At 41.9% G+C, this 22,477-nt stretch overlaps 1 protein-coding gene across 1 annotated transcript in view; it reads left to right on the top strand.

Annotated features, from left to right (window-relative positions):
* kiaa0586 (KIAA0586 ortholog) overlaps window positions 1-22,477 on the top strand; it is a 547,244-nt gene that overhangs the window by 259,294 nt on the left and 265,473 nt on the right. Inside the window, exon 14 of the mRNA XM_078233832.1 lies at window positions 12,932-13,004. Coding sequence (XP_078089958.1) covers window positions 12,932-13,004 — 73 coding nt within the window. The remainder of the gene's footprint in view (window positions 1-12,931; window positions 13,005-22,477) is intronic.

Genomic DNA, 22,477 nt, shown 5'->3' with positions numbered 1-22,477 from the left:
AAATTATTGCTATCCAGCTATTCACACCTCATCTGGACACATCTTTTGTTTCTTCACCTGTTCACAACCACTCCTTTTGGCTTTTGTACCATGAAATCTCTTGTCAATTTAACCTCTCCTGCCCTCTGCCTCATTACAGACCTTTCCTCTTGTTCTCCTTGCTTTCACTTGTTCAAAGCCAGTTGCATTTCTATCGTTCCTCCGTTCTGACGAAGGGTAATCGACCTGAAACATTAACTCTGTTTCTCTCCACAGATGCTGTCCGACCTGCTGAGTATTTCCAGTGTTTCTATTTTTATGTCAGGTTTCCAACATCTGCTACATTTTGCTTTTGTCCTAGACTGTAGGCTGGTCAGATTAACAGTAGTCATGGATAATGTTTTAGAAGCAATAAGGAGGGATAAATTTTCAATGGGCATTCTTGAGGTCTGAGTTAATTAAGGATATCCAGCATAGATTTGTAAAGTCAGACTGTGCTTGACGATTCTAATTGAATTGTTTGATGAAGTGACAGAGAAGACTGATGAACTGAATGCAGTGGATGCTGTCTATGTTAAGAAGGTGTTTGACAAAGTACTACCCAAAAGGCTGGTTAATAGAATTGAGGCTGATTTAATAGGAAGGTTGGTATCAGCTTGGATGCAAAAGCAACTTGAGGACAATGGTAAATGGTTGTTTTTGGGACTGAAGGATGATGGAGGGTAGTATATCAATCAACTATAACAGGACATGGTAGGCTAGCAAAATGAACAGACAAGTGACAGATAGGTGATGCATTTTGGCAGAAAGGTTAGGGAGAGGCAATATAAACTGGACAGCACAGTTATGAAGAGTGTACTGGGCCAGAGGGAACTGGGGGTCCATGTGCATAGATCTTTGAAAGTGGCAGATATTGAGAGTTAGCAAAGCATTTGGGATCTTTGACTCCATGAATGGAGGTATTGAGTACAAAAGAGGAATGTTTTGCTGAATCTTTATAAAGTCCTGGCAACGCCACAACTAGAGTATTGTGTTCAGCTCTGGTCATCACACTTCAGGAAAGTTGAAAAAATCTTCGGAGGGTGCAGAGGTGATGTACCAGAATGATTTAAGGATGACAGATTTTAGCTACAACATTATGTTGGGTTTGTAACAAAGGAGATTGAGGGGCAAATTGCTCAAGGTGAACAATGGTGTGACAGGTTTAGATAAGGTCAATAAAGAGATGTTCCCATTAACTTATAGTACAATGACTAGGGGACACAGATTTGTGCAGGAAATGCCGGGGGAATGGCTGCAGGAAATGCCGGGGGAATGGCAAGTAGTACTTTTTTTTACATAGTGAGTAGTAATGACCTGGAAATCACTGCCTATAGGAGTGGTGGAAGCAGAGGCGATTAATAATTTAAAAAATAATTGGATGATCCTTGAGGGAAGCAATCCTGCAAGGCTACAGGAATAGAGTGGAGGAATAAAAGCAAAATACTGTGAATGCTGGAATCTGAAAAAAGGACAGGAAATGCTGGAAAATCTCAGCAAGTCTGACAGAATCTGTGGGGAGAGAATAGAGTCAACGTTTCAAGTCTAGATGACCCTTCATTAGCGGTAAGAACAAAGCAAATCAGATTTATACAATTGGAGGGGGGGGGGGGGGGGGTGGTGGGAGAGGCGGGAGAGAGAGGGTGTGGAATTGGACAAAGGGAATGTAAATGAGGATGCAGAAGGCTAAGAAGGTGCCAAGAGTGTCCATTAGGTGATCAGAATGCAAGAATGGCAGAACATAGATACAGATTGTTAAAGGACTGCCTGAGGAATGTGGCAGTTGCACTGAAGTAGGAGCGAGGGTGTGGAAAGGAGGAGAGTTGGAATGGAGAAGTGGAAAAATAGAAGTGAAAAAGAAGGATGATAAAATGGATGAATGGGATGAAATGAAATGGAATAAAATAAATGGAAAAGGGGTGAAGGTGGAGGAGAGAGTTCGTCCTCTGCAGTTGGAGTGGAGGAATGGTTTGCTCTACAGAGAGCCAACATGGACTTGATGGGTGAATGGTGTCCTTCTGTGCCATTATAACTCTATCACCCTCCCTTCAGAATTATTTTAAAAATCCATCTCTGACTAAATCTTTGGTCTCACTTCCATTGGATTTTCTTATATACTTGACGTCCGTTTTTCTTCATGTCTCTGAATTTCCTTAAGGCATTTTGTAAAATAAAAGAACAGCATGGACAAAAATTGTTGCAAGTATGACTGAGCATGATTTTATCTATCCAATGTGCTCTGTAGTCTCCAGGTTCAAGCTAATTACTAAATTCTTGGTGAGCTTCCGGCATGCTAAACACCTCTGGGAACTCATTATTTTGGGGGTAGGAACTAATGTGTTGCCACAGGATTTAAGTGGCCTACTGTAGCTTAAAGGGTATTCTACATCCAAAATTATTAAGGAACAGATTAAAAAGCTGTTCAATTATAGGGAGGGCCTGCAGGAGCGCAGAGTCCCATAAAACATTGATAAAGCCACCAAAGAACTTCTGCAAGAAACGCGGTGAATGAAGGAGGCACTGTTAATTCCGAACAATGCAGATCTCCAATCAGAGCAGCACTGAAAGGGTAACAGGAATGACCAAGGCAATGCAAGTAATTATGACCAATTCTTGCATGGCACTGGGTGCCAGAAAATATTTTAATGACTTTACCAGGGCAGAAAGGTCAGAAGTGCCAGGTTGGAGAGGCCTGTTTCTTCGAACCTCCACATAAATTGGGCTGGGTGTAGACAGGTATTTCATAGCGCTGCACTGAACTCATTAGTACCTTTAGCTCTGCCTGTACACAGATCAATGGCCAAACTGAGAGAATGCCTAGCAGTTGACATGTCAAGAATGGCAACATATAGCCAGGTGTCATTTTAATTGCCTGAATATTTGACTGAAAGGGGGAAGGGCCCGACTCCCCATGTAACAGCAGCCTACAGCAGGGGCATATCAGAATTGAGCTTCCACCAGATAAGAGGTACATCAGTCCCATGATACTCTATGGGAATTTAGTAATACTCTTGCCACTCAGGTGGTATCACACACAGGTACTAAGGTTAATATAAAAAACTAGCTGCACAGGAAGTAGTGGTTATAATTAAAAATATTATACTAAATCTGTTCTGCATGCAGACATAGTTTTCTGCTTTTTATAATAGTTTCATCAAATAACATGATGGGAGTTGGATGAGTTGATGTGCATACGGAAGGGAACGTGAATGACGGCACACTTAAGGGAATTAAGTAAATTGGCACAAGATTTAAGAATGATATTGTGATCAAGGAAATATTTCTTATCTGAGTTTAGGCAGAATGTATCTTGAAGGTGGCAAGAGGCTTCAGACTGTAACTGTTGCTCATGCACTGATTGGAATTGTTATCCCTCTAGGAAAGACAATGTTGTGCAACATGTAGCAGACAACCGTGATCCTTGAGACTTCTGTTGGACTGTATTGCAGGAGGCCCCCACGTTGCTTCATGTACTTAAAATGTGCCACCTGAGTTTGATGAATGAACCTCATTATAATGCTGCTCAGTTGGAGTCCTTGGAAAGCACTCAAGTGGCATCGACCAAGACTGTAAAGCCTAGCCTTGATCTCTGTGGGATCCACCTGGAAACATGTTTCCCTGGTTTAAAAGTTGGCCACTCCCAAGGAAGCTTGCTACTGGCTTGCTGATGTGCTGCTGGTTGCAGTTGACTTGCACATTGAGAGAGTGGAACATTTTCCTGTTGGACATTGATGAATGAAGTATTTAAAGCCATGGAGATGCAAACTATGAATCCTTGGACCTTGGTTTTTCTTGTACATGGTCAGTTTTCATTACCCAATCATGCTTGTGTTGACTGTCCACAGGAAAGCTGATGAATTTGCTAGCACCAGAAATTAGTAAATCCTTGACTTACTTGGATGCCTCTGTCTACACTGCATTGTATTACAGATATCCAAAGTGGATGTCCAGAATTATCCTGTCACATAGGGCAGAATTCCCCTATTGGTGGGATCAATGGCAGGCAGGGAGGTGGGGCAAGAATTCTGCAGGATACCCAACAATTGGTTTGAAGCCGGCATGAAATTGCAACAGGATCTCCTGATGCCTGCCACAGTGGATTGGAAATCCCACTGGAGACCTGTGTGAAACCAATTTGCATCCCGCTAATGAGAATGATTGGAATCTTCTCCCCACACCCGATTCTCCACAACGCCAGTGGAAAAATATGCCTTTCCAGACCACGTGCAAAAGTTGGGACCTACCTGAAGAAGACCTGGGGCTGCTCTGGAGTTCAGGATGGAGGCTGCTGGTGATCCTGGACCCTGAACACCGCAGTAGTGGGTCAGAGGAGCACCTAATCAGGTGCCTCTTCCAGCTTCAGTGTCTTTGAGGAAATCCATCTTCTTTCCTCAGGATGTCCATCTTCTTCCTTCAACAGTGAGTGACCTTTTAAATATGGCCCCTGATATGACAGTGGGACACATGCCACCAAGCCTGCCCCGCCGTAGCAGATGACGCAAAACCCCCAGATGCATAATTAATTATGCCAGGGATTGAAGAAATGGTTTTCTGAAGGCTTCCACAGTGGTAAACATCCCCCCCCTCACAACAGGACTTAATCCTATGGGACAATTCTGCTCATCGAATTTAATGATTGTTGTAACTTTAACAGCAACGTGGAAGGGATGGAGGTGAACTTCATGGCAGCTCATTCCAAAATCTAACCGCTTCCTTTGGAAATTTGCTGCATTTGCTGCTTTGTTAAATGCAGATAAAATTGCCTCTTTATTTATTTACTTGTTTAGGGACAAAGGCAGTTCTTTGTGTCCATGACAGAGTTCCACCGGGTTAGTATCCGTCCATTGCTCCTGGTCTTCCAAGAAACAGCAACAGTGAGGAATTTCCAATGGGCATTCCTTTATCCATTTTATTTTTGAAAGGGAAAACATTGGGGGGATATAGATGGTAGTGGTTCAACTAATGCTACAAAGACAGATGATAAAGTGGACGTCAGCAAAAATAGCAATGGAAATAATGTTAACTATAGTTTTAACAGCACCTATAAATTTTACCCACCTGCTAGTATCCCCATCCAAATATATAGGCAAAGGCTCTCTTTTCTCCATTTGACTTTAAGGTTAGATGGTTTAGACACACCTTTAGGATAGTGCATTGGAAACTTGGATGTCTTTTTTATACTGGCATGATCATGACAGTGGAAAAAAAGCTGAACTGACGGACAATGGGATTGATGAGATAGCTAAATCATTACTATCTCATTTGAATGCAGCTGCCAAAATATGGGTGAATATTTCCACTGGCTGCCAGGAATGAGTGGAAATTAGAGCTGGTACAAATGTAGGCAGGGATCCAGGAAAACTAATCTTTGCTCCATTTCCTGCAGCTGCCCGCCCGATCAGCATCACAAAATTGACAGTATACCAGTGAACCTCTAGGCTTTGAACCCCATACAGATGCCTTACCTTATCTTGGTAAATGTTGAATTTTATGTACGGTAAATTATGGAAAATGGATTCTAAGACAATCTCCATCTGTTAAGATAAATGATTGGTGTAGCTGCTGGAACTTCTGGTGCTCACTCTAGAATCGTTGAGATTAGGTTGAAGCTGAAAACACACCAGTGTGTAAGCCAGTAATACAGAATAGAAAATGTTCCTTTTTTTTGGTGGCCCTGCTTTTTGAATAGCACAGCATTATGGGTGCCAATCTAAATAGGAAATAATTTTAATGAGATTGAAGACATGCCATTTGGCAAAATTCATCCTTGCAGCGTTTAGATTTTCAACTCAGATGGATTGGTGAGGAATTTATATACTTGGAAATAATCTGAATTTTAGTGGAAAAATGTACAGTCAACCAAATCAAACATCCAGCCAACTCGTCCTAGATTTGAACTGTTTATATTAAGATTTCCTAAAAGTGGTTGAGTCCCCAGTATACATTATTACTTCTGTGCTATGTACATACATAATATGTGGATGTTGTTTTCCCATTTGGCTGGTTACTCGTGGTCATTAAAGGATTACATTTCTTTTTTATTTATTCACTCCCGGGATGTGGGCACCACTGACAAGGTCAGCATTTATTGCCCATCCCTAATTTCCCACAAGAAGGTAGTGGTGAGCTGCCTTCTTGAACTGCTGCAGCTCACGTGATGAAGATATACCTACCCCAAAATGTTAGTGAGGAAGACTTTGCAGAGTTGAGTGGGTTGGGTGTGCCATTGTTGTAGCAGATGCCCAGGTCAGTGCCAGATGGTTCATATGGTTTCTTGAATTGGTTAAATATAAGTAGATGCTGCTTCAGAAAGCAGTTAAGCATCAGTCACATTGCTGTAGGTCTGGAGTCACACATAAGCCAAACCAGGTAAGGGCATTAATGAACCAGATGAGTTTCTATACCAGTTTGATAGGTTTACTGATATGAGCTTTTTATTCCAAGTTTTATTTAATTAACTGAATTTCAATTCTACAGAACTCCTGCCTCTGCATTTTAGTTCAAGACTCTAGATCACTAGTTCAGTATCAGAAGCAATATGCTACCGTACCTGTTACATTGTTACCCATTACCTAGCTAGTGCCTCACTTTAAGGTATAGTGGAATTTTCACCCAAACATAATGCATCAGTGCAATTCTTGAAATTTTAAGAATGCTGAAAATATTTTGGAAACCCCCATCGCTTTCCAAAATACCTATTTGTTTTATTCAAAATCTTAAGCTCTATGCAGTGTTTGGTGTTGGATTGCATGATTTTCTCCTTTCACCCAATCTATCCCTACATCACAATTGTTAGGATTGGATAGTAAAGCATAATTGCATCAAAAAAGACTGAATGAGACTCCTCCACATTTCAGTGAAATCCCAAAATTAAGGAATTAAGAAAACTGTTTAATAGACAAAGAATATTTACTCAAGATATTGCTATGATTTTTAATAATAGATGAAGTGTGTTAGAGATATTGATGTCACTTTATCATTCTCCGTCAATTTGTGCTTTTTTCAGAGAACTGTTTCTGCAATATACACATTTGGAGTTTGAATGTCAGATTGAAGTTGAACTTACTAAGTAACCTCTGCTAACCGACTTGTAATATGATACAAAATTTGTATACTTAGTTAATACATTAAAATACATGTCATATGATAATTTATTTGGTGTCAAATGCCATATCCAGTCATGAATGGTGGTGGGCAATTAACCAACTAACCCGAGGAGGAGGCTCCACAAATATCCCCTTGAAGCAGCCCAGCACATCAATGCAAAAGGCAAGGCTGAAGCTTTGTCAACTGTCCTTGGCCAGAAATACCTAGTGGATGATCCATCGTGGAGTCCTTTAAGGTCCCCAGTGTCAAAGATGCCAGTCTTCAGCCAATTTGATTCACTCGATGTGATATCAAGAAATGGCTGCAAGCACTGGATACTTCAAAAGCTAAGGTCCTGACAATATACTGCAGTAGTACTGAAGACTTGTACTGCAGAACCAGCTGCATCCCTAACCAAACTGCTCCAGTACAGCTACTGTACAACATTGGCATCTACCCGACAATATGGAAAATTGCCTAGGTATGCCCTGTCCACAAAAAGCAGGATGAATCCAATCCTGCCAATTACAACCCCATCAGTCTACTATTGATCTCAGCAAAGTGATGCAAGGTGTCATCAATAGTGCTATCAAGTAGTACTTGCACAGCAATCACCTTTGATTTGGAAAGGCTAAGTGAGTGGGTAAGAACGTAGTAGATGGAATATAGTGTGGAAAAATGTGAAGTTATCCATTTTGGTAGGGTAAAGAGAATTGCAGAGAATGTCTTAAATGGTGAGAGACTGGGAAATGTTGACATCCAAAGAAATCTTGGTGTCTTTGTTCATAAAACACTGAAAGCAAACTGCAGGTTCAACAAACAATTAAGAAGGCAAATCATATATTAACCTTTTTTGCAAGGGGATTTAATTTCTTGTTACATGAACATTGTGCAATTATCAGCGAACATCCACATTTCTGACCTTATGATGGAGGGAAAATCATCGATGAAGCAGTTGAAGGTGGTTGGGCCTAGGATATTACCCCAAGGAACTCCTGTAACGATGTCCTGGGACTGAGTTAACTGGCTTCCAACAACCGCAACCATCTTCTATTGTGATAGGTATGAGTCCAACCAGTTGAGAGTATTGCCCTTGATTCCCATTGATTTCAGTTTTGCTAGGACTCTTTGATGCCACACTTAGTCAAATACTACTTTGATGTCAAGAGCAGTCACCCTCACCTCCCTTCTTGGGTTCAGTTCTTTTGTTTGTGTTTGCACCAAGGCTGTATGTAATGAGATATACAGCAAAACCTGGACAATAATCAGGCTTGGACTATCAAGTATTAAGTAATATTCACACCACACGAGGACCAAGCAATGACCATCTCCAACAAGAAAAAAGAACAACCATCACTCCTTGGCAGTCAATGATATTACTATTGCTGAATCAACATCCTGTGAGTTACCATTGACCAGAAACTGAATTGGACTAACCATAAAAATACTGTGGCTCAAAGAGCAGGTCAGAGGCTGGGAATTTCTCTGTGAGTAACTCATTTCCTGACTTCAAAAAAGCCTGTTCACTATCTACAAGACCCAAGTCAGGAGTGTGATGGAATATTTGCATGGGTGAATGCAACTCCAACAATGCTCAGGAAGCTCAATGCCATCCAGGACAAAACAGCCCACTTGATTTGCACCCCCTTAAGCAGTCACTTCCTCCACTACTGGTGTGCAGTGACAGCCATGTGTACTATATATAAGTTATACTGCAGCAACTCATCAAGCCTCCTTTGACAGCATTTTATAAACCTGCGACCTCTACCACATAGAAGGGCAAGAGCAGCAGGTCAATGGGAACACCAGCACCTACAAGTTCCCCTCCAAACCACACATCATCCTGATTTGGAACTGTATATCCATTTCTTCCCTATATCCTAGAATCCCCTTCCTAACAGCACTGTGGATGTACCTACATGACAAGGATTGCAGCAGTTCAGGAAGATGGCTCACCACCACCTTCTTGAGGGCAGTTAGGGCTGGGGAACCAATGCTGGCCTAGTCAGTAACACTGACATCCTGTGAAAGAACAAATTAAAAATAACCATATGGTCATTATTTTGTTGCTGAAGTATACTTGTTCATTTCAATCAAAGGTAGTAAAGCTCATCTGAAAATCTGTCTGATTATTTCACCCTCCACGCACTGCTGCACTCATGATCTCATAAGACTTGTCGCTGTCCCAAAAATTGAATGGTAAATTGTACCCAAACAATGTGTGTACTTCCCAGCAGATGTTCATAGTAGCATTGACGAGGGCAATCTCTACAGTACAATTACTTGAAAAGGAAGAGAGAAACCTAATGCAACTGCCTAAAATTGAAGAAATCATAGAAACCCTACAGTACAGAAAGAGGCCATTCGGCCCATCGAGTCTGCACCGACCACAATCCCACCCAGGCCCTACCCCCATATCCCACCCGCTAATCTATGCATCCCAGGACACTTAAGGGGCAATTTTAGCATGGCCAATCAACCTAACCCGCACATCTTTGGAGTGTGGGAGGAAACCGGAGTACCCGGAGGAAACCCACGCAGACACGAGGAGAATGTGCAAACTCCACACAGACAGTGACCCAAGCCGGGAATCGAACCCAGGTCCCTGGAGCTGTGAAGCAGCAGTGCTAACCACTGTGCTACCGTGCCGCCCATACTGTGCTACCGTGCCGCCCATGTAGTCTGGTACACATGTCCAAAAATTACTTGAAAAGGAAGAGAGAAACTTGATGCTGTTGCTTTAATAACTGTGCAGTTGACCATTGTTGGAGGATAAAATTAATGATTGTACTGGATTAAAAAAAAATTCTAATGAAGCCTTTTTTGTGCTGAAATCACTTCCCCTTTTTTGTTCATTTTAATTTTTCTCGATTGCACATGTGCCTGGTGGCACGGTATTAGACGCTGGTAGGAATCCTTTTTTAATATAATTTATGAAATCTTCCATGAAATGCTGATGTAATTTCCTGCTGTACTGCATTCTCATGAAGCAAACCTCCCTTAGAGACTGTATTTAGACCAGATGTACCCCCAGCTAGGTTGCCAAAGCGTGCAATGCACACTATTTTTTATCTGCTGCTTAGCGACCTCAGCTCAGCTACCTCTTAGATAATTTCCTGAACAACACAAAAAGATCTAGTACAGTACGAAATACGACCTAAACTGGATCCAGTGCTTAGCGTGAATAAAAATTATAATTAGGGCTGCATGGTTAGTTGAACAACCTACCTGGCAATTTTTCACATCTGTCTAAGAAATCATTAATGTTTTTTGTCTGGTCTGATGTTGGAGTTCAAATACATTCCTGAGAAAACATGTATTACTTAAAGGCTGCCAAGAATAGATCAAAGATTTATTGTACTGTACAAAGTACAGTAATCTTAAATTCTTCCTCAAGCGGGAAAAATAAGGTCACACATTGTATTTTTCTTCTGTCCATGCTTATGCTGCATTTTGAATGGGTCACTTTGACTTGCAGTAATTTATTTATATAAGCCTTGTTGTTAGTTTCAGCTGAGCATCTATCAGATTCCTCTTTGTGTTAGGAGTTGTGCCGATGCCAATATTCCTGTTAGATATTACTACCCACTTTCAGAGACTCTGAAGTCAATCGTTGACATAACAAAGTTTACTGTTTAAAAATAACCCATATTCAGGCATGCTGCTCATTTTGGACATGTGTACCAGACCAGATTTCTTCAATTTTAGGCAGTTGCATTAGGATCACATTGGGGAAAAATATGGGATTATCAGAAATTCGACTTAAACTTCCTAACATGTGGTTTGTTCCGTAGACTGCTGATAACAGATCCCCAGAGAAAATAATCTGTGGAATTGCACACATTTTGAACTGCTCTCGGTAGTCAGATTTCACTGTTTTAAATGATCAAGTAAATGCAATGATAATACAAGAGAACGAGATCAAATGCCAGATCAGAACTCTGATGCTAAAATAATATTTGGGAAAGGTGAACCTGAGACAAATGACTTGTCTGGGTTTAGTAAGATTATGGCTGGGTCAGAGGCACCACTATATTGCCAAACAAGAACCTGCATCCGGAACAGATGCCTTGCCAAGTGAGCTTGCTGAGCCAGACAGGACCAGCATGCAGTCTTTCATCTGTTTATAACTGTTGGGCCAATCAAAATCCTGCTGTCCACAAAGTGCAGGCTGGAAAGGATGACTGTGGAATTCAGTTTGACAGTTGGAAGTAAAACATAAGTTACCGAGCATAATCCCTTGCTAACTTTTACAAATTTCTCATTGGATGCCGCCTTTAGTCAGAAAATGTAAAAATGCATTTCCGTTGTCCTCCTCGTGAGACATATCTGAATAAATTCAGTTCCTCAGTAATCTGGCAGCTAACTGAGCACTTCAACATGTGGAAATAATTTAGTTTGATTCTGCTGTCACAAATCAGAAAGGCATAGCAGTTGAATAAATGTATCCTTCTGATTTATGCATTTGGACAAAGATGCAGGTAATTTCTGTCTTGAAAATTAGTCTCCACCTTTGATTACCTGGCGTTTCGTATAACCCTATTGTCGATGGTGATTAGTTTGCTGTTGCTCTGTAATATTTTTGTGAAATAAATCATAGAAATCATAGAAACCCTACAGTGCAGAAGGAGGCCATTCGGCCCATCGAGTCTGCACCGACCACAATCCCACCCAGGCCCTACCCCCACATATTTACCCGCTAATCCCACTAACCTATGCATCTCAGGACTCTAAGGGGCAATTTTTAACCTGGCCAATCAACCTAACCTGCACATCTTTGGACTGTGGGAGGAAACCGGAGCACCCGGAGGAAACCCACACAGACACGAGGAGAATGTGCAAACTCCACACAGACAGTGACCTGAGCCGGGAATCGAACCCGGGACCCTGGAGCTGTGAAGCAGCAGTGCTAACCACTGTGCTACCGTGCCGCCCCTTGACTTGTGGGAGCTGATAAATGTCATGTTGGGATTGTGGATTGAGAAGAATTTTCCCTGCAAGGAACAACTTAACAAATATTATGCAGCTAACAGTTCAAAATGATTTGACTAGTCCATAAGCCATTGTGAAAGAAATAATGAATTTCCACTGATATAACACCTTTTGCTTGCTTGGGCATCCCAAATATTTCAAAGCCAATGAAAAACAGTAACTTTTATGAGAATGTGTGGCAGCCAATGTATACACAGCGCGATCCCACAAACAACAAGATAAACAATCTAATCAATTTTGGTACTGCCGGATCAGGGATAGAAATTGATCAGGACAGAAGGAGAACTCATCCACCCCACACACACCCCTCCACTCTTTGAATAATGCCAGAAGAAATGTTACATTCCTGAAGAAGCAGACAAAGCTTCTCATCTGGAAAGTAGCACCTCAGGCAGTGCATGGCCCACAGTACTGCACTATAAATTCAGCTGGATTATGTGTTCATGTCTGTGCAGTGGGGCTTAAACCCTCAACCATCTGGCTCTGAGATGATGCAACTAGTGAACTGAAGCTAACCCTGAAAAATATGTTCCCCTCTCAATTCTGATCTTGTACAGTTACATTCAGTGCAAGATTGCTACTTAATGTGTTATCTGCAAAGGGGATATTACAATATATCTTCACTGCTTTGAAATTCAGTGATTTTCAAATGCTACGATAGCTTTGGTTGAAATAATACTAAGAATGGAAACTCTACAATCCTGTTTAACCTGTAGGAAAATATCTTTAACCACCTTGTACCTTTAAATTATGATTTTAACAGGCTGACAAATTTGACATAGACATAGGAATGAATGATATGAGATTAATAGAAATTAATTAAATTATATTTCAGTGATGAAGCTGAGAAAATTCGTATTGGGAAAACTGTGGATGCCTGGATCACTGTCATTAGCCAGGATATACAGGTATGTTTAAGAAAAAATGTAGCCAATCTTCTTTAATTAATGTATTTTAATTGAATGTTCAACTGAATATTTGTTTTGATTTGATCTGAAAATTAATTATCATTGGTCTTTTTTGGGGAGACCATGCAAAAGAATTTTCAGTATTGTGATTAGCAATGATTATATGATGCTCCATACATTGGCCTTTAACATGGCACTGACTTAACCCAACAATGATGTGTAAACAATTGTGTTTCATAGTTAGCTCATTTTAAATGATGAATATTATTATATCAAATAATATAAATATCTTTTTGTATTTACTCAAGTTAAGCTGGGAACAAGACATACAACATGAGGGATCAGATTTGTAATTGCTTGAGGTCTGATTTGGCATTGCTTGTGTTAGCTCTAAAGATTCCATTGTTCATATACACTCATGGTCTCAGACCAGTATATCCTGTAGAAAGATTGTCTGGAGAGAAAGTGATACCCTAGATCCTACAAAATAGTTTTTGGTTAATATTTCTCCTTTTGTCAACACAACTAAAACTGATCGGCTGGTCATTGATCTCATTGCTATTTGTTGAATCATACTGTCTCAAAAATGGCTGCCAAATTTGTCTGTATTATTATTGCAAAGTAATTTATCAAGTATAAAGTGTTTGAGAAAAAATGAGAGGCATAATAAGGCTCGATGTGCATATAACTGCTTAGTGCTTTCAATTTGTTTCACTTTGTGCAGCTTAGGCTGCATGTTGTTTACTTGTAGTTGAGGAAGTCATTGAATTTGAGAGTCATACCCAAGCTGCTTTTATATTCATTTCACTGGGATGTTTTCACTGGTGACTCTCAAAGAATGAATCTCGCGCTGTAGGTGGCAACCCAAAAGCTGTCAGAATCACTGAATCTAGTTTTTAAAAAAATATCAGTTAATGTCAGGTGGACAGACAGCAGACTGTAATGTAGGCTAGGCAATGTAAAAGCAGCTTCAGTCTCCACACACAAGAGCTAGTTTCAGTGGCATCTGCCTTAAAGTTTTATTCTGATGTGTGCACAAACATCTACTGCTCATAACACCCAGGACTTACTTGTAGAAAGCCACTGTTGTTTTCCCTCATGTATTCCAAAATTTTAAAGAAGTAGTTTGTATCAAATAAGATGTTATATAAATAGTGAATAAAAACGAAGCAAAATAGGCCCATCTGCATTGCAAATAGGTTGATTAACATTTTGGATAGAAACCCTTTTATTGAGCTGATCTCCATTGAAAACATCAGCCTGACTGATTGAGTAATCACAATTGTATCATTGTTACTGTTTTTCATCTTTAATGGCACGGATATTTCACAGAAATGGTAATAAAATTGGTATGTCATGCATTTAAAGTATCACGTACTGGTTTTGTGTGAACTGCATGGAAAATAAAAGGGAACAGCAACATTGCAGTAGGAGTTCCTCAGAGTAGTATCCTAGGCCCAACCATCTTCAGCTGCTTCCATCTTAGAGTCAGAAGGGGGGATGTTTGCTGGTGACTGCACAATGCTCAATCATTTGTGACTCCTCAGATAGTGAAGCAGTCCATGTCCAAATGCAGCAACACCTGGACAATATCCAAGCCTGCACTAAGTGGCAGGTAACATTCGCACCACACAAGTGCTAGGCAATGACCTCTCCAACAAGAGAGGATCTAACTATCGCCCCTTGACATTCAATGGCATTACCATCACTGAATCCCCCACTATCAACATCTTGGAGCTTATTATTGACCAGAAACTGAACTGGATTTGCCATTATAAATGACCTGCTTTGGTAGTGTCAGGTAAAGGCTAGAAATCCTGTGATGAGTAACTCACCTCTTGTCTCCCTAAAGCCTGCCCGCCATCTACAAGACATGAGTTAGGAGTGTAATGAAATACTCCCCACTTGCTTGGATGAGTGCAGCTCCAACAACACTCAAGAAGCTTGACACCATCCAGGACAAGCAGCCCGCTTGATTCCTACTCCATCCACAAACATTCAATTCTTCGAATAATAGAATCCTACAGTGCAGGAGGAGGCCATTTGGCCCATTGAGGCTGCACCGACCCCAATCCTACCCAGGCCCTATCCACATAACCCCATGCATTTACCCTAGCTAGTTCCCCCGATACTAGGGGGAATTTAGCATGGCCAATCCACATAACCCTTCTACCACTGATGAATAGTGGCGGCTGTGTATGCCATCTACAAGATGCACTACAAGAACTCACTAATGTTCCTTCGACAGCATCTTACAGGATACTGCGAGGCCTGGATAGAGTGGATGTGGAGAGGATGTTTCCACTAGCAGGAAAAACTAGAACCAGAGGGCACAACCTCAGGCTAAAGGGACGGTCCTTTAAAACAGAGATGAGCAGGAATTTCTTCAGCCAGAGAGTGGTGAATCTGTGGAACTCTTTGCGGCAGAAGGCTGTGGAGGCCGGGTCATTGAGTGTCTTTAAGACAGAGATAGGTTCTTGATTGATTCGAGAATCAGGGGTTATGGGGAAAAGGCAGGAGAATGGGGATGAGAGAAAAAAAATCAGTCATGATTGAATGGCGGAGCAGACTCGATGGGCCGGGTGGCCTAATTCTGCTCCTATGTCTTATGTCTTATCTTCTAAACCTTTGACCACTATCAACTAGAAGGACAAGAGTGGTAGATACTTGGAAACAACACCACCTGGAGGTTCCCCTCCAAGTCATTCACCAGCCTGACTTGGAATGATATTGACTTTCCTTCACTGTCACTGGGTCAAAATCCTGGAATTCCCTCCATGACAGCACCTACCCCTCCGGGACTGCAGTTCAAGAAGGCAGTTCACCACCACCTTCAGAAGGGCAATTTAGGGATGGGCAATAAATGCTGACCCAGCGACGCCCAAAGCCTGCAGATAAATTTTTGAAAAGCAGAACAGATCTTTCAGCTACATCAGCATTGAATAGTCTTCACCCAAATGTTAACCTGCCTTTCTTTCTCCAATGCTGAGGAATCTGCTTTTTATTTCAAATTTCCTGCATGTTGATCTTTTCTTTGTAAAACTTCTGCCTGAATGGCACAGATAACAATGGCAGTCACCAGCAGTAAAACTGTGTGCAGGAGCCCTCTCTCTTGTTTTTCTACTGTGTGAAAATAACAGAGCAGCATTGATTCCTTGCATCTCCACCAGCCACATTCTATTGATCTGTTTTGCATTTTGTGGAATAATACCGTAGTTTCCATGGTGATGGTGTTGAACAATCCAGCTTCCTATCGATATTCTCTTCGCATGCACCCCACGCAAGCACCTTTGAGAGATATTTTTACCGTTTTCATTGTTATTTCTGTGAAATATCCCTGGCACTGAAAGTGAAAATAACGAACACAAACCAGTAATTTATGCACATGAAGTAATACATTATAGGCAGGAGCACAAGTATTCGAGGACTTATTTAAAGATGAGCTTTAGATATTATCATTAGTCGCAGAGCAACAAAATTAAGGTTAATGTTGAGCCATTTTATGATACTGAACGTTCGTTTTAGGAGAGACTCCGCAATAGTGGATGCTACTGTCGTTTTGATTGATCACTCAGTCCATGTTAGACAGAATGTTCTCCATGCTCTGCATGCAGCCTGAAAACACATTGAGGTGGACGCCTCCATGCTCTGCTCCATTTTATGCAAGCTCACTAGCAGGCTGCATTATGCACCTAACATTTCCAAGTATATGCCCATCAGCCTTCTTCGGTGGTCTGGAAACTGGAAGACAGTATTGGAGTTCTCTGCAGCAGAGCTATTTTGCGATCTCACCCTCCTGTAAGCTGAGGTGTTCCACATCCCTGCCCTCGCTCTCGAATCCTGAAGTTGTGGGTGAACTTCCCTTGCAAGAAAGAAGCAAATTTGCCACTGACAATCTTGAGTTGGTTAGAGAATGTCCCTGTCGTTTTGGAATTGGTGGTACGCCGTGCTTCAGCTGTGAGGTGTGCGGAAGTGAGAGTTAGGGAAGTGATGAGTATCAGGACAAGGATGTGTAATAAAGTGTGGTGCACTGATTGTTGGCTAGTAGCAGGGGAAGGACGTTGTGTGTGTAGTGGGGTAGGAGGGGTTAAAGAGTACTTTGGCAACTCTGGTGAAATCGTTGAATTTCTTTCATCATTGATTCCCTGAGAATTGGGCACCAATCATTCATGCTCTCTCTGATGTCTCCCAGTGTGTCGATGCTGCTTTGAATTTCCTTCAGCAGATTTCTGACCAATGAGGGCCTCATTTAAGCATAGTTTTGTTGTACATATTTATTCTGGCTTCATCAGTGTGTTGTTGGACATTAGTAGTACATGCTGGGACAGCTTCTAGATTGAGTTGAGAAACCACTTTGCTATATCTTTTAACTCTCATAAGCATGTAGACCACCTTATGGGAATGGAATCCTGGATCATAATAAATCCAGAGAGTATAATCTGGCAACTGTAAATTCAGTTCTGTACAAATGATCACATCCCCCAGGATTTGAAACAGAGGCTTCTGCCTCGAGCATAAACGGATAGGTTGATGTTCTCTCACATGATGATAGAGTGGGTCCCAGAAATTTCTTGTCCTTCGACATCTTTTCAGTCAGCTTATACTCTTATTCCTTGCATTTTTACCAAACCACTTAAACATCACATGTAAACATGTTAGTTTGCACCTTTCACCAATCTGCCCATTCCATTAACCTGCCTATCCTCACTTGGTATCACAGAACTTGAGTATAGCTCAAAAAACAGATATTCTGTTGAATCTTTTCATCTTGCATTCATCGGTAAAGGCACAAGAATGGCAAATTTCAAAGGGAACAACAATACCTCATGAGATAAAAGCAAAATACTGCGCATGCCAATGCTGGAAAATCTCAGCAGGTCTGACAGCATCTGTGGAGGGAGAATAGAGCCAGCGTTTCAATTCTGGATGACCCTTTGTCAGAGGGCCGCAAAGAACCCTGTGTGGACTCCGAACACATTGCCGAAACATGGTGGCAGCAGATGGCCAGTAAAAGACCCAGAAAATCAGTCCAATCGGAACATGTCTGGACCAATATGTGCACATGTTGGTACTTACTGTAAGAACGCCCGGGGTATCTTGTGGAGATCAGATGATGGAGGCCTCCAGGTGACCGTGGACCCTGGAACATCAGGTGTAGCAGTGCATGGGTGGAGCATCAAACACATGGATCTTTTTGCTGCAGTAGCTGCTAGAGAGATGGATATTTTCACTGCAGGGGTACTGTTGAATAACAATGGTCTGTGCTGGGTGGGGATTAGACAGGGAAGAGAGGAATGAAAAGTTGAGATGGGTGTGTATGCTTTGAGGGGGGGGGGGCAGAGGAGATTGGGAGTGGTAGGTAAAAGAGAGAGATGCTATAATAAGCCACTATGGTACAGTTGTGATGGGTATGAGGTGGCAGTATGCCGGTGTGAACAGCACGGGAAAGTATGGAGGTCTGACTAGGCATGAGGGGTGAGCAGGTATGATCGGGCATGATGGGTGTGCAGGTGTGAATGGGTATGGGTGGGCATGAGAGGAAAGGGGTTCAGAGGGAGGAATCCATCGTGTCAACTGATGAATCATGGGGGGCATACTGAGGGAATTGTTGACAGGAAGGGATGATCAAAATTAAAGGGTCAATGGAAACCAGCAGGGTGGGAGGGTTAGTGTTTGGTAATAGCAGCTGAAGGGGCACTGAGGGGATATGGAAGTAAAAGCAGATTCTGAGGATCGGCAGATTGAAGGAGGGGCATGGGGGTGGGATTCTCGGGAAGGTAGAGGACATGGACATTCATCTGTATTGAAGGGTAACTGGAAAGGTCAAATGTTACACCTGGGGGGGGAGGGTTCATTGATGATGGGTGTGTGGGGGCTATAGGTCATATGGGGAGGGGGAGGCAAATGTTTTGGACTGGAAGTGGAAGGTTACGATGGTCAAATGAACCGTGGTTGCTCTCAACTATGCAGAGCTTCATGGTGGAGACCTTGAGATGCTGCATGGGAGTTGGGTTATTAGGGGTGGGTGGAGATGCAGGTCTGCTCACCTGGACAACTGAAGGGGAATATCAGCATGTAGTACTGACAATGCTAGGGTGTTGCAACAGATGAGCATGTGAAAGGCACTTCTTGTGCATGGCTCACAAGGGCCCTGGTAAATACTTTGCCTCCCTGCACATGCATGATTCCTAGCCTGGGGTATCGCTATGCAGTTGTGGGGGGGGGGGGGGGGGGGGGGGGGGGGGGGGGAGGAGGAAGAGGCGTGGGATGTGCGTGCAACCTTAAGGACTACAAATCCCAAATGAATCACATCAGACCTCATTCAAGTGTTAGCGTGCTCTATTTATAGAAGTGTCATAACACTAACAATCATAATGCACCTGTGGAACCACGTGAAAAATGTCCACCAGACACAGGAGCAGGTGTTTCTATTCTATCAGACAAAACCAAATGGCTCAGACAGATTACATTGTAATCCTCAAATTACAGGGTCCTGCTGGGACTACATTGAAAGTCAAAGGCCAACTCATGGCAAAGTTGAATTAGATGGTTAGAGAAATCGTCAAACCTCTCCAAGTCATACAAAATCAATTATGCTCTCCACTAAGCAGGAAGGCATGCCAAAAATTGAAGCTAATCCATAAAGTGGATGAAGTTGCTCATGTGTATTACAGCAGTACATTTACAATCAATTTCCAGAATTATTTACAGGCCTTGTAAAACTAAAGACAGAGTACCAATTGACCATGCGAGCTGATGCTAAACCAGTCTGTCTCTTTACACTTAGCAAAGTCTCTCACACACTCTTGGGCAAAGTCAAGTTTATTTATTTATCAGTGTCACAAGTGGGCTTACATTAACACTGCAATGAAGTTACTGTGAAAATCCCCTAGTCGCCACATTCCGGCGCCTGTTTGGGTACATTGAGGAAGAATTTAGCATGGCCAATGCACCTAACCAGTACATCTTTTGGACTCCGGGAGGAAACCAGAGCACCTGGAAAAAACCCACACTGACATGGAGAGAACGTGCAGACAGTGATCCGAGCCAGGAATTGAAATCGGGTCCCTGGCGCTGTGAGGCAGCAGTGCTAACCACTATGCCACCAGGGTGAAACTGAGAAGATGCTACAGCAAAGAGTTATTTCACTGGTCATCCTGCCAATAAAATGGTGTACAGGATTGGTCATGGTCCCAAAACCAAATGGCTCTATAAGAATCTGCTGGCATTTAATTCAACTAAACAAATCAGTGGAATATGAGAACCACTTGGTGCATTTCAGTATTGCCAAATGAAGCAAGAGTACTCTATTCACCAAGTTGGAAGCAAACAGCAGATTTTGGCAGTTACCTCCGTACAAATAATCTTAATTGCTGATCACATTTATAATGGCATTTGGTCATTATTGTTTTACTAGATTACCATTCAGAATTGTGTCCACTCCTGAAATTTTCCAGAGAACAATGTATCAAACTCCAGAAGACATTAAAGGAGTAATGTGCCATATGGATAACGTACTTGTACATGGTTCCACAAAAGAAGAACAGAGTTAGAGCAGACTGAGAGTCTTACAGGATGTAGGCCTAATATTGAATGAAAAATGTGAGTTCACCAAACCTAAATATCAAATTTCAGAGTCACATAGTACAAGCCATTGAAATCACAGTTGATCCATAAAAAAGCAAAAATAGTCAGAGAATTTCCACAACTCGGGAACATAACTGAGCTTTGAAGATTTCTCGGGCTGGTCAACCAAGTGGCAAGTCCCTACCAAATCTGGCAGAGGTCAATGGGTCTTTGGGACCACTTTTGAGACATGGTCAATAGTGCTGCTGGACCAGCAAAATGATTAAACAACTTTTAATCTCCTCCGAAATGTTGCCACATTATGAACCAGAGTTACCAACTACAGTAGCAGCAGATACATTGTCAAAGGGTCTGGAGGCAATATTATTTCAATTGTAGAGAGATGTTAAATGTAAACCAGTTTACTACGCTTCAAGGTCATTATCAGAAACAGAACAAAGGTAATGCCATAATTGAAAAGGAAGCCTTGGTAGCAATGTGGGCATGTGACAAATTCTCAGACTTGCATGATGGGTTCAAAATTGAAACAGACATAAGGCATAGTCAAGGCACCTGAGAGATTAACCATGTGAAGTCTGAGAAATTTTGGAATGGGGGAGATGCAGATGGATGTAAATAATATTGTAGTAAATACTTGTGGGGGATTGGTAGATTACAAGATTATCAGAAGCACCTGATGTGATGATGGAAGGAACAGAATTTGCAACCTTGTACAGAGGATCTAATATGTATATATTGGCTCTTAATAAGGAGTAATGGGTTTAACAAACTACAGTCCCGAACAAATTATTTCAGAAGAATAGACAAGCTCCAGAAGAACCCCGTTTAGACCCTGACTGCATGACAAATCAGCAAGAAGTTCTATTCGCCTATTGCCAGGTGCTTTCTTACCCACATTGCTAGTCAAGCAACATCTCATTTTTAAAATTTTCATCCTTGTTTTCAAATCCCACTGTGGCCTTTCCCCTCCCTAAATCTGTCTCCTCCAGCTCCGCAATCCTCCCTGATGTCTGTTCTCCTCTAATCAGGCCTCTTGTGCGTTCCCAATTATAATTGATCCACCATTGGCATTGGTGGCCGTATCTTTAGTTGCCTAGGTTCGAAGCTTCTCAATTTCCTCCCTACACCTCTACACCTCACTTTCCTCTAAAACACTCCTTAAATCTACCTCTTTGACCAAACTTTTGGTCATCTGCTCTAATATCTCCTTATGTGTTCCATGTCATATTGTTTTATAATGCTATTTTGAAGGTCTTTGGGATATTTCTTTATGTTAAGGCATTATATAAATATAAGTTGCAGTTGTTGCCTGACAACATAAGCTGCAATTTCTTCACCCATCCCCAACAGTTGGTGGGGGGCACGGTGGCACAGTGGTTAGCCCTGCTGCCTCTCAGCACCAGGGACCCTGAGTTAGAATCCAGCCTCGGGTCACTGTCTGTGTGGAGTTTGCATGTTCTCCTTGTGTCTGCGTGGGTTTCCTCCCACAGTCCAAAAATGTGCAGGTTAGGTTGATTGGCTATGCTAAATTGCCTCTTAGTGTCAGGGGGGCTAGCAAGGTAAATATATGAGGTTAAGGGGATAATGCCTGGGTGGGATCGTGGCTTCATGAGCCGAATAGCCTTCTTCTGCACATAGGGATTCTATGAAACTCCATTCCCATGTCACTGCTTCGTCATAACTTTCTCTGGCTGAAGCAAACCAATTACGACCATTTAGAAAGATGCGGATTAATCCGGGATAGTCAGCACGGATTCGTGAAGGGCAAGTCGTGCCTCACAAATTTGATAGAATTTTTTGAGGAGGTAACTAAGTGTGTTGATGAAGGTAGGGCAGTTGATGTCATATACATGGATTTTAGTAAGGCGTTTGATAAGGTCCCCCAT

Source organism: Mustelus asterias, chromosome 18 (assembly GCF_964213995.1).
Source record: "Mustelus asterias chromosome 18, sMusAst1.hap1.1, whole genome shotgun sequence".
NCBI classification, from domain to species: Eukaryota; Metazoa; Chordata; class Chondrichthyes; order Carcharhiniformes; family Triakidae; genus Mustelus; species Mustelus asterias.
Note: the sequence above shows the minus strand (reverse complement) of the source record. Positions and strands in the feature narration are given on the sequence as shown.